This window comes from Podarcis bocagei (genome assembly GCF_964188305.1).
Source record: "Podarcis bocagei genome assembly, chromosome: W".
Taxonomy (NCBI): Eukaryota; Metazoa; Chordata; class Lepidosauria; order Squamata; family Lacertidae; genus Podarcis; species Podarcis bocagei.
Window position 1 is genome coordinate 57054765 of NC_138131.1, and position 13536 is coordinate 57068300.

General features: G+C 49.1%; 1 protein-coding gene and 1 long non-coding RNA gene across 3 annotated transcripts in view; both read left to right on the forward strand.

Moving 5' to 3' along the window:
- LOC308578020 overlaps positions 1-13536 on the forward strand; it is a 135934-nt gene that overhangs the window by 107696 nt on the left and 14702 nt on the right. The window lies entirely within an intron of this gene.
- LOC308578006 (FERM and PDZ domain-containing protein 3-like) lies at positions 1060-13155 on the forward strand. Of its 2 annotated transcripts, XM_081178310.1 has the most exons (8): positions 1060-1178; positions 1446-1582; positions 7900-8017; positions 8113-8202; positions 8602-8781; positions 9422-9551; positions 10152-10709; positions 10954-13155. In XM_081178310.1, exons 1-8 carry the CDS (start codon positions 1086-1088, stop codon positions 12384-12386), a joined length of 2739 nt encoding a protein of 912 aa, XP_081034436.1. In that variant the 5' UTR covers positions 1060-1085; the 3' UTR covers positions 12387-13155. The 2 variants fall into 2 exon arrangements, with proteins under 2 accessions (XP_081034436.1, XP_081034437.1); XM_081178311.1 differs by lacking the exon at positions 1060-1178 and having other exon boundaries at positions 1516-1586.

Consider the following 13536-nt stretch of genomic DNA (forward strand, 5'->3'; position numbering starts at 1 on the left):
CCGAGGCCCTTAATTCTCTCTCAGTTCCTCTCTGCCAGTCTTTTTGATAGTCCTTAATATAAGACACCAAATCTTGGAGAAGCTCCGGCCCAACAAGAACCATGTTTCTTCCAGCTAGGCCTCCATACTTAAGAGTAGAGCCTATGGGGTGTTCCAATTCTTGTTTCTTGTTCCTTTCAAGTCCAAAAGTCCCCAAAGCTCTAACTTCCACCTTAATCACATTTGTAATCCTTAGGTCTTCTGATCTCCACATAAGAAGATCTCTCCATTTCTCAATCTCCAGTTCAGGCCGCGCTTTCCACATCAGATTTTTATTTTCCTTTATTACCATCATGTCAGGCCTCAAAATACAGCTCTCCTTTAACATCTGCAAAATTTCAGTTCCTCCTTCCTCTTCTTCAGGGGCGACATATGTCTCCTCCATATTCTCAAAGCTCTCAGGTTTCTCTATTTGTCCAGTTGAATGGGCTTCTTGTTTCAAGTCCTTATCAGATTCAAGAATGTTATTTACTGTTAAGTCCAGAGTTGTAACGTTTGTAGCCAAAACATCAAATTGGCCTTGTAACTTTCCCAAGAGAACAAATGCTCTGTCCAATTCAGCCTGGATTTTCCTTCCTCCAGCCATTCCTGTAATGTCACTGAGTCCCTCTAGGGGGATTTTAGCTCCTTAATATTCTTTTCAGCTCGAGTCAAAAGATCAAGATATTTTGCATCAGCCCTTCCTTATTTTCAGCAAATTTTCAACAAATTGTAGCAAATATAACCAGCAGAAGCAACAAAAACATAGTTCTCTTTTTCCGTCTTGACAGCTAATTTGACAGCTGTCAAGCTCTTCAGTATTTCATCAACCGGCTCTCTCACGGAGCGATCCCGGGTCCGGGGGGGGTAGCACTTCAGCTCTCGAAATTAATCTTTTGTCCTCCAGTAAAAATTCTTGTAATATCAAACCGTGAAATTAAAGTCTTTTACAAAAAAGAAAAGGAAAATTCTCTCGACCTTAGCTAGCAGGTCCTTTGCTTTAAATTGTTTGCCAGAGCTCTCCTTCCTCCCCCCCCCCGGTCGTTCAACGGACCCACAACCAAGGCATGCGATGCCTTTTTCGGGTCAGCTTCTATCCCAAAGACCCCGTTGAGCTGCTGCAGCAAGACGCCGCTGCCTTCGAATACCTCTACATCCAGGTCAGTGGTGTGTGTATGAATGTGTGGTTAGAGGGTCCCAATCCTTCCTTCTTTCTAGCTGGCTGCTCTGCCTAGTGGTCCTCACTGCCGCTCCAAGGTGTGGGATATAAATTATTACTATTATTATTATTATTTATTTTGCTGTGGGTAAGCACTAGACCCTGCTTCCAGCTCACTAGTGCTCTCAGTCCCCCCCTCTAACCACTAGGCGCTGCTTCCCAGCCCCCTGCTCTCAGCTCTAGGTGATGTTTCTCCTTCCCCCTCCAGAGCCGCAACGATATCATCCGGGAGCGGTTTGGCACCCACCCCGATCCGGATTCGCTTCTGGTCCTGACAGCTCTACACATCTATATCACCGTCTCGGCTGCCCGTCCCAGCCACAAGGTGGCACTCAGAAATGTCGAGTGAGTGAGTTCCAGGGGGAACACTGAGGGTCATCCAGACCAATCCGTTCCCTCTCCCAGGACAGCAAACTGTCCTTCCTGATTTCCTCCCTCCCTCACCCCTTCTGTTCTTCCTCCCTCTCTCCCTTTCTCTGCCCTTCCTTCCTTGAGAACCAGTGTGGTGTAGTGGTTAAGAGCGGTAGACTTGTAATCTGGTGAACCAGGTTTGCGTCTCTGCTCCTCCACATGCAGCTCCTGGGTGACCTTGGGCTAGTCACACTTCTCTCTGAACTCTCTCAGCCCCACTCACCTCACAGAGTGTTTGTTGTGGGGGAGGAAGGGAAAAGGAGAATGTTAGCCGCTTTGAGACTCCTTCGGGTAGTAATAAAACAGGATACAGTGGTGCCCCGCAAGACGAACGCTTCGCGAGACGAAAAACTCGCAAAAGGAAAGGTTTTTTCCATTTTCGAGTTGCCTCGCAAGACGAATTTCCCTATGGGCTTGCTTCGCAAAACGAGGCTTGCCCCGCAAGCTCTGGGGACAGCGGGAAGCGCAGCGCGTCTTCCCCGCTGTCCCCGGACCTGGGGCTGCGGGGAGATCACTTCTCCCCGCCGCCCCTTGCTTCAAAAGAGGTCCGGGGACAGCGGGGAAGACGCGCTGCGCTTCCCGCTGTCCCCGGACCTGGGGCTGCAGGGAGAAGATCGCTTCTCCCCGCCGCCCCTTGCTTCAAAACAGGTCCGGGGTGTTGGTTTCTGCTCTCTTCACTGTGCAGCGAAGTGCATGTCACAAGACAATGTTTACATTCCACAGTCAGAGTACTGTTGGGTTTTCCCACGGGAATGGGAGACTGGATGTGACGTACACTGGTTTCCTGTTTTTCACTGTTTCTCTCGGTGTTCTTTGTTCCGAGGAGAAGGACGGTTGCTTCTCTGCTCCCGCAGAGGCAAGATGTATGTTTGTAATTTCTCAACATTGAACTGAAAATAAAGCAAAGTTAAGCATGTGGCACGTACTGCTCATCATTCCGCTGAGTACAGGACTCTGCAATTACAATGTTTTTGGTTCCGGGCTCAGAAAGACGCAATCAAACTGAAGGATGGAATGCCGGCAGAGGGACAGAGAAACGGATTGGCGTTATCTGCTCTGCGCGTCGTGTTTGATTGATGAGAGGTATGTGCTCATGCTCCGGGCAGCCTGCCAGCTTCTAGTTTATGGCTTTATGGCTGGACTTTGAACTTTTAAAGCCGTTTTGCCGCGATACAGGCAAAGGCTCTAAGGCACAAGCTCACAGGCTTGGGAGGCTTGAAAACCGAAAGTACTTTTACAAGTGCTTTTGGAAGCAGCTGTACACAGACGCAGCTTGTTTAAAGCAGCAATGATGGCTAATGCAAAGCTGGCTGATGCTTTTGGGATTCCTAAGCTCAATAAGAAAAACTACGCGGACTGGGTACTCTATGCAGAGGCTGTTCGGCGGAAAGAAGGTCTGTTTAATGTTATTACAGACAAGCCCCCAGCTCCAATTACAGATGAATGGGCTACTAAGGATTCCAAAGCAAGGGGGAACACTTACATTGATAGTATCCCCAGAAGAGCTCTGTCTGTTGCGTGGTAAGACCACAGCCAGAGAACTTTGGGACACTTTAAGAGAGGCTCACTTGAGGACAGAGGCTGGTTCCTCAATGTACTGTTATGCCAAGCTGCATGGTATGGCTCTTGCTGAAGGTGGAGATGTGCGTACACATCTGATGGAGATGCAGAATCTGAGACATGAGCTGCAACAGAGAGGACTCACCTTTCCAGAGGCTGTGTATTCCTTCATGATACTACATTCTTTGGGTCCAAGTTGGGAGTCCGTTGCCACTCAGATTGCTGTTCAGCCAGCTGCTCAGCTCACAGTAGCCTATGTTACTGCCGTGATTCAGAATGAAGCAGATCGCCGGGGTGCTAGCTGCATGGGTAAGGGGGAGTCTTCACAGATGTCATCCCAGAGTGCAGTGGAACCACCAGAGGGCGCCAAAGCTTTGAAGGCAGTGAAATGCTACTCGTGTGGACGTCTAGGCCATATGAAGAGGGAATGCAGAAATCCCAGGGCCAAGACAGAGCAGCGCAGCGGAAGCTCATCGCGTGGAAAAGGCCAAAGCAAAGGCAAAGGTCCAGTGTCCAGGACAACGCAGCAACAGGCAATGGTCTCACGCTTCACTCCAAACGTCGCAAAGGTCCAGAAGACATCTAGATCTTTCTTCGTTGTTGATTCAGCAGCTACCCACCACATGTGCAACGATAAGAGACTGTTCGTGTCTTTTACACCGCAGGAAGGTGCGATTCACCAGGCGGATGACCACACGATCCCCAGTCAAGGCTATGGAACTGTTGTTCTTCACAGTTTGGACTTGTCGATACAAGATGTGCTTTACGTACCAGATGCCACACACAATCTACTCAGTGTTATGCAGCTGAATGAGCGGAACATTGACGTTTCCTTCAAGAACAAAAAATGCACCATCACAAAGAAAGACGATTATGTATTGCATGCTGAATGTGTTGATTGTTTGTTTGTTTTGTATTATGATGATGTGGTGCAGAATGAAACTTGTTGCATTGCAGGTTCTAACAAAAGTTTGCATGCAGGATGTATTCACGATTTTCACAGAAAATTTGGTCATTTGCATTTTGAGGTAGTATCTAAAATGCCTGCCTTGGTTGAAGGAATGACTATTAAACCCTGCAGGTACCACATGAAGTGCAAGGCATGCGCAGCAAACAAGGTGAAAATGGCTGCGAAAGGTAAGGTGTCTAGTAGGCAAGCTACAGAACCATACCAGGTTGTTCATGCTGATTTAGTTGGTCCACTATCACCCTCTTTGGGTGGCAATAGGTACTTCATGGTTCTCATTGATGCATTTTCCAGGTATATTTATGTGTACAATCTCAAACAGAAATCAGAGGCTTTTCCAAGGTTTAAGGAATTCTGTGCTTGGTTGGAAAATGTGCGTGGTAAGAAGATAAAGACTCTTTTCACTGATCGCGGGGGAGAATTCACTTCTCAGCAGTTTGAAGCTTTTCTGACTGAGAAAGGAATTCAACACGATTTGTCCAGTCCTCGCTCGCCATGGCAGAATGGACTTTGCGAAAGGGCAAATCAAACATTGCTTCAAGGGTTAAAAACCTTGCTGCATGATGCCAATCTTCCAGAGAGTTATTGGGCCGAATCTCTCTCGTGTTTTGTTTACAGTTACAATCGCAGGTTATCTTCAGCGATTGGTTGTACCCCCTATGAGATGTTTGGCAAGAAACCGTACATCAAACACGAGAATTTTTGGTTCTGACATGTGGGTTCACACACCGCAAGGCTCCAAGTTAGGCAAACGTGGATTGCATGGTATCTTTCTAGGATATCAGAAAGGTTCTTACAGAATAATGATGACTGACTCTAAAACAATTAAACTCACAAGAAGTGTTGAGTACAATGCCAAGTGGGGGGAGAATGTGGGAATTTTCCAATGTTATCCTGATGACAGTGATGAGACTGAGGATAAGCAACAGCAAAAGCAGCCGCAACAACCCACACCCACTGATGAAGGTTCTGAGTCTGAAACTGAATCGGATAATTCAGAGGATTTCAAGAGTGCGAAAGCCTCTATGCGACCCTCTGAAAGCTCTGATCAAGAATTGGAAGAACCATTGTTCACAATAGGCCACTTTTCTCCTAAGAAGGAAGAGGAAAGTGTTGAGGACCAAAGGCTAATTCGCAGGTCACAAAGAGCCACAAAAGGCAGACCTCCAAAGAGATTTGCTGATGAATATGCTAAGACAGCAGTAGCAGCTGTTAAAAGCTCCAAGAAGGTGTTTGAACCTTCAAGTTTCCAAGAAATCCAGGATTTGGATTCAAAGGAAGCTGAGCCATGGTTAAATGCCATGAAGGCTGAGCTTGATTCCTTAGAAAGGAACAAAACATGGGAGCTAGTTCCAGTAGTTCCAGGAATGAAACTGCTTGGAAGCAAATGGGTCTTCAAAGCGAAAACAGATCAAAATGGCAAGATAGACACAAAGCCAGATTGGTAGCCAGAGGTTTTGCACAGGTACCAGGTGAAGACTATCACGAGACCTACTCACCCACTGTGAGGTATGAGAGCATTAGGCTTATGCTCAAGCTAGCTGCAGAGGAGAATCTACACGTTAGTCACCACGATGTGAATACAGCATTTTTGTACGGATCTCTAGGTGAATCACTTTATATGCTTCCACCTGATGGCGTACAGGTAAAACAGGGATTTGTTTGTGCTCTAAAGAAGTCCCTTTATGGTCTCAAACAAAGTGCACGGTGTTGGCACACAAAACTCACTGAAGCATTTTTTTCTCTAGGTTTTCAGCAAGGGAAAGCTGACCCATTTGTATTTGTCAAAGAGGAGGGGCAAAAGAAGCTGTATTGTTTGTTTTATGTTTATGATATTTTATTCTTTTGGAAAGATGTCACAATGTACAATAACGCCCTAGCTCAACTAAAAGAGCACTTTGACATGAAAGATCTTGGTGAGGTAAACAACTACCTATCTCTGGAAATAGAAAGAGATCAAAGTGGTAACATTCTAGTACACCAATCACGGAAAATTGCTGATGTGTTAAGCAAAGTGAACCTGATGGATGCTAACCCTGTAGACACACCGATGACAACAGGTTATCAGGTAGAAGACACTGAAGAAGCATTTTCTGACACTACACTGTACAGAAGTGTGCTAGGCAAGCTAAACTTCATTGCCAGATGTTCAAGACCTGACATTGCTGTTAGCTGTAATTTGCTAAGCAGACAAGTTAACAATCCTACTGTTAAGCATTGGAAAGCTCTGAAACGCATAGCACGCTATTTGAAAGGCACTATGCATTACAGACTAAGATTTAACAGTCAGAAGTCTGGTGGTCTTGAGATTTTTGCAGATGCAAGTTTTGGAAGTGACACTACAGACAGGAAAAGTACGTCTGGAGTTTGCTACATGTACAATCAGGGTCTATTTGATTGGTCATGCAAGAAGCAAACAACAATTAGCTTAAGTACTTGTGAAGCTGAACTGAATGCACTGTCTTATTCACTTAAGGATTGTGAATGGTTGTTACAATTGTGCAAAGACATGAAAATTCCTGTCAAATGTCCAATCCAGGTTTACCAGGACAACAAAGCATGTTTGGCTTTGCTGAATTCGGAAGGTTGTAAGCAAAGCACGAAGCACTTGCAATTGAAGTTGCAATATGCTAGGGAACATATCCAGAAGGGACTCGTAACGGTGTCCTATATACCAGGTAATGAAATTCCTGCTGATGGATTGTCCAAAGTTGTATCAAGGGATCAACACTGTACCTATGTACAGAAGTTGGGTTTGTACTGATATTGTACGAACACGCTGCCCAGTGATGTTCACAGAAAGGGGGAGGATGTTGGTTTCTGCTCTCTTCACTGTGCAGCGAAGTGCATGTCACAAGACAATGTTTACATTCCACAGTCAGAGTACTGTTGGGTTTTCCCACGGGAATGGGAGACTGGATGTGACGTACACTGGTTTCCTGTTTTTCACTGTTTCTCTCGGTGTTCTTTGTTCCGAGGAGAATGACGGTTGCTTCTCTGCTCCCGCAGAGGCAAGATGCATGTTTGTAATTTCTCAACATTGAACTGAAAATAAAGCAAAGTTAAGCATGTGGCACGTACTGCTCATCATTCCGCTGAGTACAGGACTCTGCAATTACAACACGGGGACAGCGGGAAGCGCAGCGCGTCTTCCCCGCTGTCCCCGGACCTGGGGCTGCGGGGAGAAGATCGCTTCTCCCCGCCGCCCCTTGCTTCAAAAGAGGTCCGGGGACAGCGGGAAGCACAGCGCGTCTTCCCCGCTGTCCCCGGACCTCTTTTGAAGCAAGGGGCGGTGGGGAGAAGCGATCTTCTCCCCGCAGCCCCTTGCTTCAAAAGAGGGGACAGAGCGGCACTTCCCCTCTGTCCCCGAACGGTCTCCATAGGAACGCATTGATTGATTTTCAATGCATTCCTATGGGAAACCGTGCTTCGCAAGACGAAAAACTCGCAAGAAGAAAAAACTTGCGGAACGAATTAATTTCGTCTTGCGAGGTACCACTGTATCAAATCCAAACTCTGGATTTGAAGAAAGAATAGAGAAAGAAATGAGGGAAACAAGAAAGAAAGAACAAAGAAAGGGAGGGAGGGAGGGAGGGAGGGAGGACAGAGAATGGGAGGGAGGGAGGAATGAAGGAAAGAAAGAAAGAAGGAAGGAAGAACAGAGGAAGGTAGGCAGGAAGGAAGTAAGGAAGTTGGAGTACGTGCCTTTCCTCTTTCTCCCCAGGAAGGAGTGGGGTCTGGAGCCCTTCTTGCCTCCCTCTCTGTTGCCGGCAACCAAGGACAAGCTCCTGCGCCGGTCGCTCTCGCATCAGCTGAAGGCACACCAGCGGCGCAGCAGCCAGGTGGGACCCTAACCCCCGGGGTGGGACCCTAACCCCGCCTCAAACCCGGGGTCAGGCTGGATAACCCCAGGGGTCCCCCAATTCTCTCCTCACAGGTCTCCCCCACCCGGGCCAAGCTCCAGTACCTACACCTCCTCGACCAGCTACCCACCTTCTCCGGCGTCATCTTCCAGACCGTCGGGATGGTAGGGGTTCTGGGTTCTGGTTTGGTTTCGGTTTCAGTTTCCTGGCTCAGATTCTGGTGCCAGGTTCTGTTTTCTGGTTCCCAGTTCTGGGTTCTGGGTTCTGGGTTTGTATTCTGGGTTCCGGTTTCTAGTTCCTGGTTTCCAGTTCCTGGTTATGGTTTCCAGTGCGGTTTGGTTAGGGTTCTGGGCTCAGATTCTGGTTTCAGTTCCGGTTTCTGGTTCAGTTCCAGTTCCTGGTTTCTGGTTCCAGGTTCTGGTTTCCGGCTCTGGTTTCCAGTTCAGTTTGGTTAGGGTTCCGGGCTTGGATTCTGGTTCCAGGTTCCAGTTCCTGGTTCAGTTCTGGTTCTGGGTGTGTATTCTGGGTTCCAGGTTCAAGTATGACTACTTTGACTCTCATAGGACGGCCAAGACGTGGCGCCTACCATTCTGGTGGGCCCCCGCCACGGCGTGAGCCACGTCATTGACCTCCACACCAACTTGACCACCGTCCTGTGCGAATTCAGCCAGATCAGCAGAGTCCAACTCTTCCGGGAGAACCTGGGCGTGGCAAGGGTAGAGACTGGCATCGTGGACGCCAAGGTGAGCAGGCTGGAAGGCCATCTAGGGGCCATTCCGTCACTTGGATTTTCTTTTTTTAAAAGATTTTTGAAATTTTCAATCACATTTTTTCTATTTCAATCACATTTTTATGCACAGATTTTTTATTTAAACAGATTTTTTCTATTTAAAGCACATTTTTAAAAAATTCTGATTCTTTCGATTTAATTCAGATTTTGATTTAAATCGGATTTTTATGATTTAGATCAGATTTTTTTCATTTAAAACAGATTTTTCATTTAAATAATACAGTGGTACCTCGGGTTAAGTACTTAATTCGTTCCGGAGGTCCGTTCTTAACCTGAAACTGTTCTTAACCTGAAGTACCACTTTAGCTAATGGGGCCTCCTGCTGCCGCCGTGCCGCCAAAGCACGATTTCTGTTCCCATCCTGAAGCAAAGTTCTTAACCCGAGGTACTATTTCTGGGTTCACAGAGTCTGTAACCTGAAGCACATGTAACCTTAAGCGTATGTAACCCGAGGTACCACTGTATTTGGGTTTTACTATGATGAGAATAATAACATAATAATAAACTAGAATATTTTATGGTCCTATTATTCCATTAATAATAATGATAAATATTTTATGATTTTATGATTCCAATACTACTTCTCTCCCCAGCCACTGGTGCTTCTGATGGAGTGGCCGGAAGCCACCAATTTTGCTGGCCTCATTTCCGGCTACTGCCACCTACTGGCCAACTCCAGGAAGACGCTTTTCCTGGTCGCACCGCCTCCCATGACCAAGGCAGGTATGTTTCCAAGCAAGGGAAATTCCAAGCAGCCGAGATGCCGGATTTTTCTGGAGTGGATGAAATTCTGGATTGAGGGAAGCCAGCCTGGGTCCCTATTGTTGTTGTCGTTGTTGTTATATTTACTCTTACATTTCTCCAACAAAATAGGGACAATCTTAATAATAATAATAACAACAACACCCTTACATTTCTCCTATGAAAATAGGTGTATCCTAAATAACAACAACAAAACAGCATTAATGCTTTTACATTTCTCCGCTGAGCATAGAGATGTAAGTAATAACAACAACAAAACAACAATTTTACTCTTTCATTTCTCCTATGAAAATAGGAACACTCTAAATAACAGCAACAATAACAGCAACAACAAGAAAACAACAACAATCATGCTTTTACATTTCTCCGCTGAGAATGGAGATGTCAATAACAACAACAGAAAATATGAATGCCCTATGGACAAACGGGAGATTCCGGGTTCGAATCAGGCCCCAGGACAGCTTCTTTCCATCCTGGGTGAAGAGAGTTGGACTATACAACCCCAGAGCCCCTTCCCCGTCAACCAAACTCACCCTCCGCTTGCTCTCTCTCCTTTTCCAGGCAGAGAGAAGGAGGCTGGGAACCGTAGCGCCGGCAGCAACCGCACCGCTGCGCCGGCAGAACTGCCGCGCCGCCACCACCCCAACCTCAACCAGAACTGTATCTTTGGCTATGAGGAAACCCGGCCCAGGACCAAATCGGACCCTGTGCTGAAACTCCCGGGCGCCGAGGGTGAGGACTGCGGTGCCCAGCGCACCCGAACCCGCTCAGTGGACGGTCCTGGAGGGAGCCTCGGCTGTGCTGGCCTGGACCTGACGGTGCTGCCACTGCCGGGTAGCGAGGGCGACGAGGATGACGCCGGCACTGCCCCAGCCATCACGGCACCGCCACCTGGCTTCGGCGACAACAGCTCTGATGAGGACAACGCCCGTTGCCGGCGGGCGGCACCAAGTGAGGACGGTGGGCACCAGCTCCCGGTGACCTTTGTCCAGGCAGCCTCACCAGGGTCCCAGACAGTCCGGGAACGAGCCCAGGATCTCGACGAGGCGCTGGTGTCCACCCTGCAGGCCCTGGAAGCCCTGGCGGAGGCGGAGAACAGGCTGCTGGCGCCGGCGACAGGTATTAAAGAGGGCGTCGAGCCCACCCCCTGGGATAGAGATTAGGAATAGGGTTATTATTATTATTATTATTGGGGTTAGGGATAAGGGTTCAAGATAGGGATAGTAATTAGGACTAGCGTTATTATTATTATTATTAGGGTTAGGGATAAGGGTTAGAGATAGCGATAGGAGTTAGGGACAGGGATTAGGGATAGCGTTGTTATTCAACATCCTAACGCTCCCGCCCCGTGTGGTTTCTCCAGATCTCATCGTCCTGGCCACCCTTGACCCCAACTGCAGTCGTGACACCGACGCTTCCCCGAACACCACCTACTTCCTGGTGCAGGGGGTCAACCGGGATGGCTTCCTGGCCCAGAAGGAGCTAGCTTTCTGTTTGCGAGGCTGCGGGGCGCCCACTTCGCCAGCGAAGACCGGGAGGTCCTCGCCAGTGCAGTTCGCCGAGGCCAAACCAAGTCCCAGCGCCCAGGCTTGCCCCTCAAACCCCAAACCTGAGCATCCCCAGAAGGAGACAGAGAGCTGCCAGGTGCCGGCGGAGAGGATTCGGAGATATGCTATGGTTCCCCCGCCCTGGGAAGCGCCTGATCTCGAACTCGAGGCGCTGCAAGGAGAGGACCCAGATGTCCCGGCGCACCCGCAGGTACCCCGGCCGGCATTCCGCTTCTGTAAGTTCTTCTCCGCGACGTTCCTGGCGCGGCTCAAACAGGAGACGGACGAGCGCCGGGCGCAGCTCCGCAAAGTAAAGCAGTTCGAGCTGGAGTTTCTGGAGCAGCTCCTGAAGGGTCCAGCGCCGGAGGGCTGTGTCTGCCCGGCGGGTGCCGGCCCTGAGCCGACAGCACCCAGTGTGTCGCAGTGCAACTGTCGAGGGAGGGAGAGTTGCCCACAGCGGGTGGCGCAAGTCCAGAGTAGCCCGGAGCTAATAGACACGGAAAAGAGCGCCTCCTGTCTGGGCACTGAGTGTGTGGCGGCGGCAGCGGTCCGCTACGAGAAGCTGTGGCGCCACACCGGTGGGGAAGGGGCCATTCCAGAAGAGGGAAATCCGGCGCTGGATGAGCACCTGACGCCGTGTTTCCCGGAGGAAGTATGCCCACGGCAACTAGCGCCGGGTGGAGAGGGCTGCTGCTTGGTTCCCTCCTGCTTCTCGGCGCAGGCAGTCAATGAGGCTGACGAGCTGTGCTACTCAGTGCTGCCAATCCCAGACGCCGTGCCCCAGACACAGGAGATCAACTTGCGGGTGGCATCAAGCCTTGAGCGCATCCAGGAGCTGCGCGACCGGGAGTACGCCTTCCCCGGTGGGTTCTCGGCGGTGAGGCTCGACGCCGAGCGGCTGCTGAGCGCCCTGCAGCAGTGTGTGGCGACGGTGGCAGGGGGAAACAGGGTGCTGGCGCCGGATGAGGGGCGGCAGGAGCTGGCGCTGGCCTTCAGAGAGCTGAGGGCCGCCTGCCAGCAGGTGGCGAGCACTGAGAAGAGCCCGGCACAGCTGCTGCCAGCTGTCGCCAGGAGTTTCCGGGTGCTGGTGCGGTTGGCAGAGACGGTGGCGGGGGCGGCAGGCAAAGAGGCGTGGCGGCGGGTGCTGCTGGCCCAGGTGGAGGAGGTGGCGAGGAACTACGCAGCCCTGGTGAGGGCGGCGGAGGAGTCGGCAGCCAGGCAGGCGGGCGAGGAGCCGGGCGCCCATTGACGGGACCAGCAGCCCACCGAGAAGATGTTCAGGGAAATGTGACGAGGAGGCCGTTCTCGCTGAGGTGCCCAGGGCTCCATCTGCGGACCCCAGTGGTCATCTAGTCCAACCCCCCCGGCTCTGAAAGCCAGGAGGCGGTCGGGTGACCTCACCTGTCACAAGGATTGGCAAAGGAAGGAAAGAAGGAAGGAAGGAAGGACAGAGAAAGGGAGGGAGGACGAAGGAACAAAGGAAAGAAAGAAGGAAGGAAGAAGAGAGAAAGGGAGGGAGGAATGAAGGAAAGAAGGAAGAAAAGAGGAAGGGAGTAAGGGAAGAAGGAAGGAAGGAAATGGGGAAGGAAGAACAGAGAAAGGGAGGGAGGGACGAAGGAAAGAAGGAAGGAAGGACAGAGAAAAGGAAGGAGGGAGGAAGGAAGGAAGGAAACAGGGAAGGAAGAACAGAAAAATGGAGGGAGGGACAAAGGAAGGAAGGTAGGAAGGTAGGTAGGTAGGTAGGTAGGTAGGAAGGAAGGACAAAGGGATGGCGGGACGAAGGAAACATGGAAAAATGGAGGGAGGGACAAAGGAAAGGAGGAAGCCGGGAGACGGTCAGATGACTCCACCCATTGCAATGATTGGCACTGAGGTGGCCTTGCCCGGGGTTGGACTGGATGACCATTGGGGTTCCCCCTGGACACAGAGAACCTCCCTTTTTTTACATGCCTGTATATATTATTCATAATAAAGACTATATATGTATAGGTATATGGAAATTACATTGTCTATGTAGAAAGATGTGAAACTTATATGCAAATTTATGCCAATACACAAATCTTCATATCGATCTTGTGTTTGTGACATCTCTCGCCCCCTAAAAAATTAATAATAATATTTATTTTAAAATATGGACTATTCCTAAACAATATTAATTAATATTAATCCATAATGATGTTGATTAATAGTAATATATGATATTAGTGTGGACAATTAATATTAATTAATCAAAGCAAGTAATAATATTAAGTAGCAAATAATAATTGATATTAATATTAATTAATAATAATGTTAGTTAGCTTTCACAAAATCGTCCATTTTGCTCTGCGTGCTCTTCTGTGGGCTTCCTTCTGGAGATGAGGCCGGTCGTTTCTTTTTCCTAGGCATTTTCCAGGGAT

What these genes read in the sequence shown, in the direction of transcription:
- LOC308578006 (XM_081178310.1), top strand. Translation starts at nt 1,086, where the DNA reads ATGCGATGCCTTTTTCGGGTCAGCTTCTATCCCAAAGACCCCGTTGAG. An exon ending in TCGAATACCTCTACATCCAG is followed by an intron (nt 1,179 to 1,445) that starts GTCAGTGGTGTG and finishes TTCCCCCTCCAG; the next exon opens with AGCCGCAACGATATCATCCG. An exon ending in GCTGCTGGCGCCGGCGACAG is followed by an intron (nt 10,710 to 10,953) that starts GTATTAAAGAGG and finishes TGGTTTCTCCAG; the next exon opens with ATCTCATCGTCCTGGCCACC.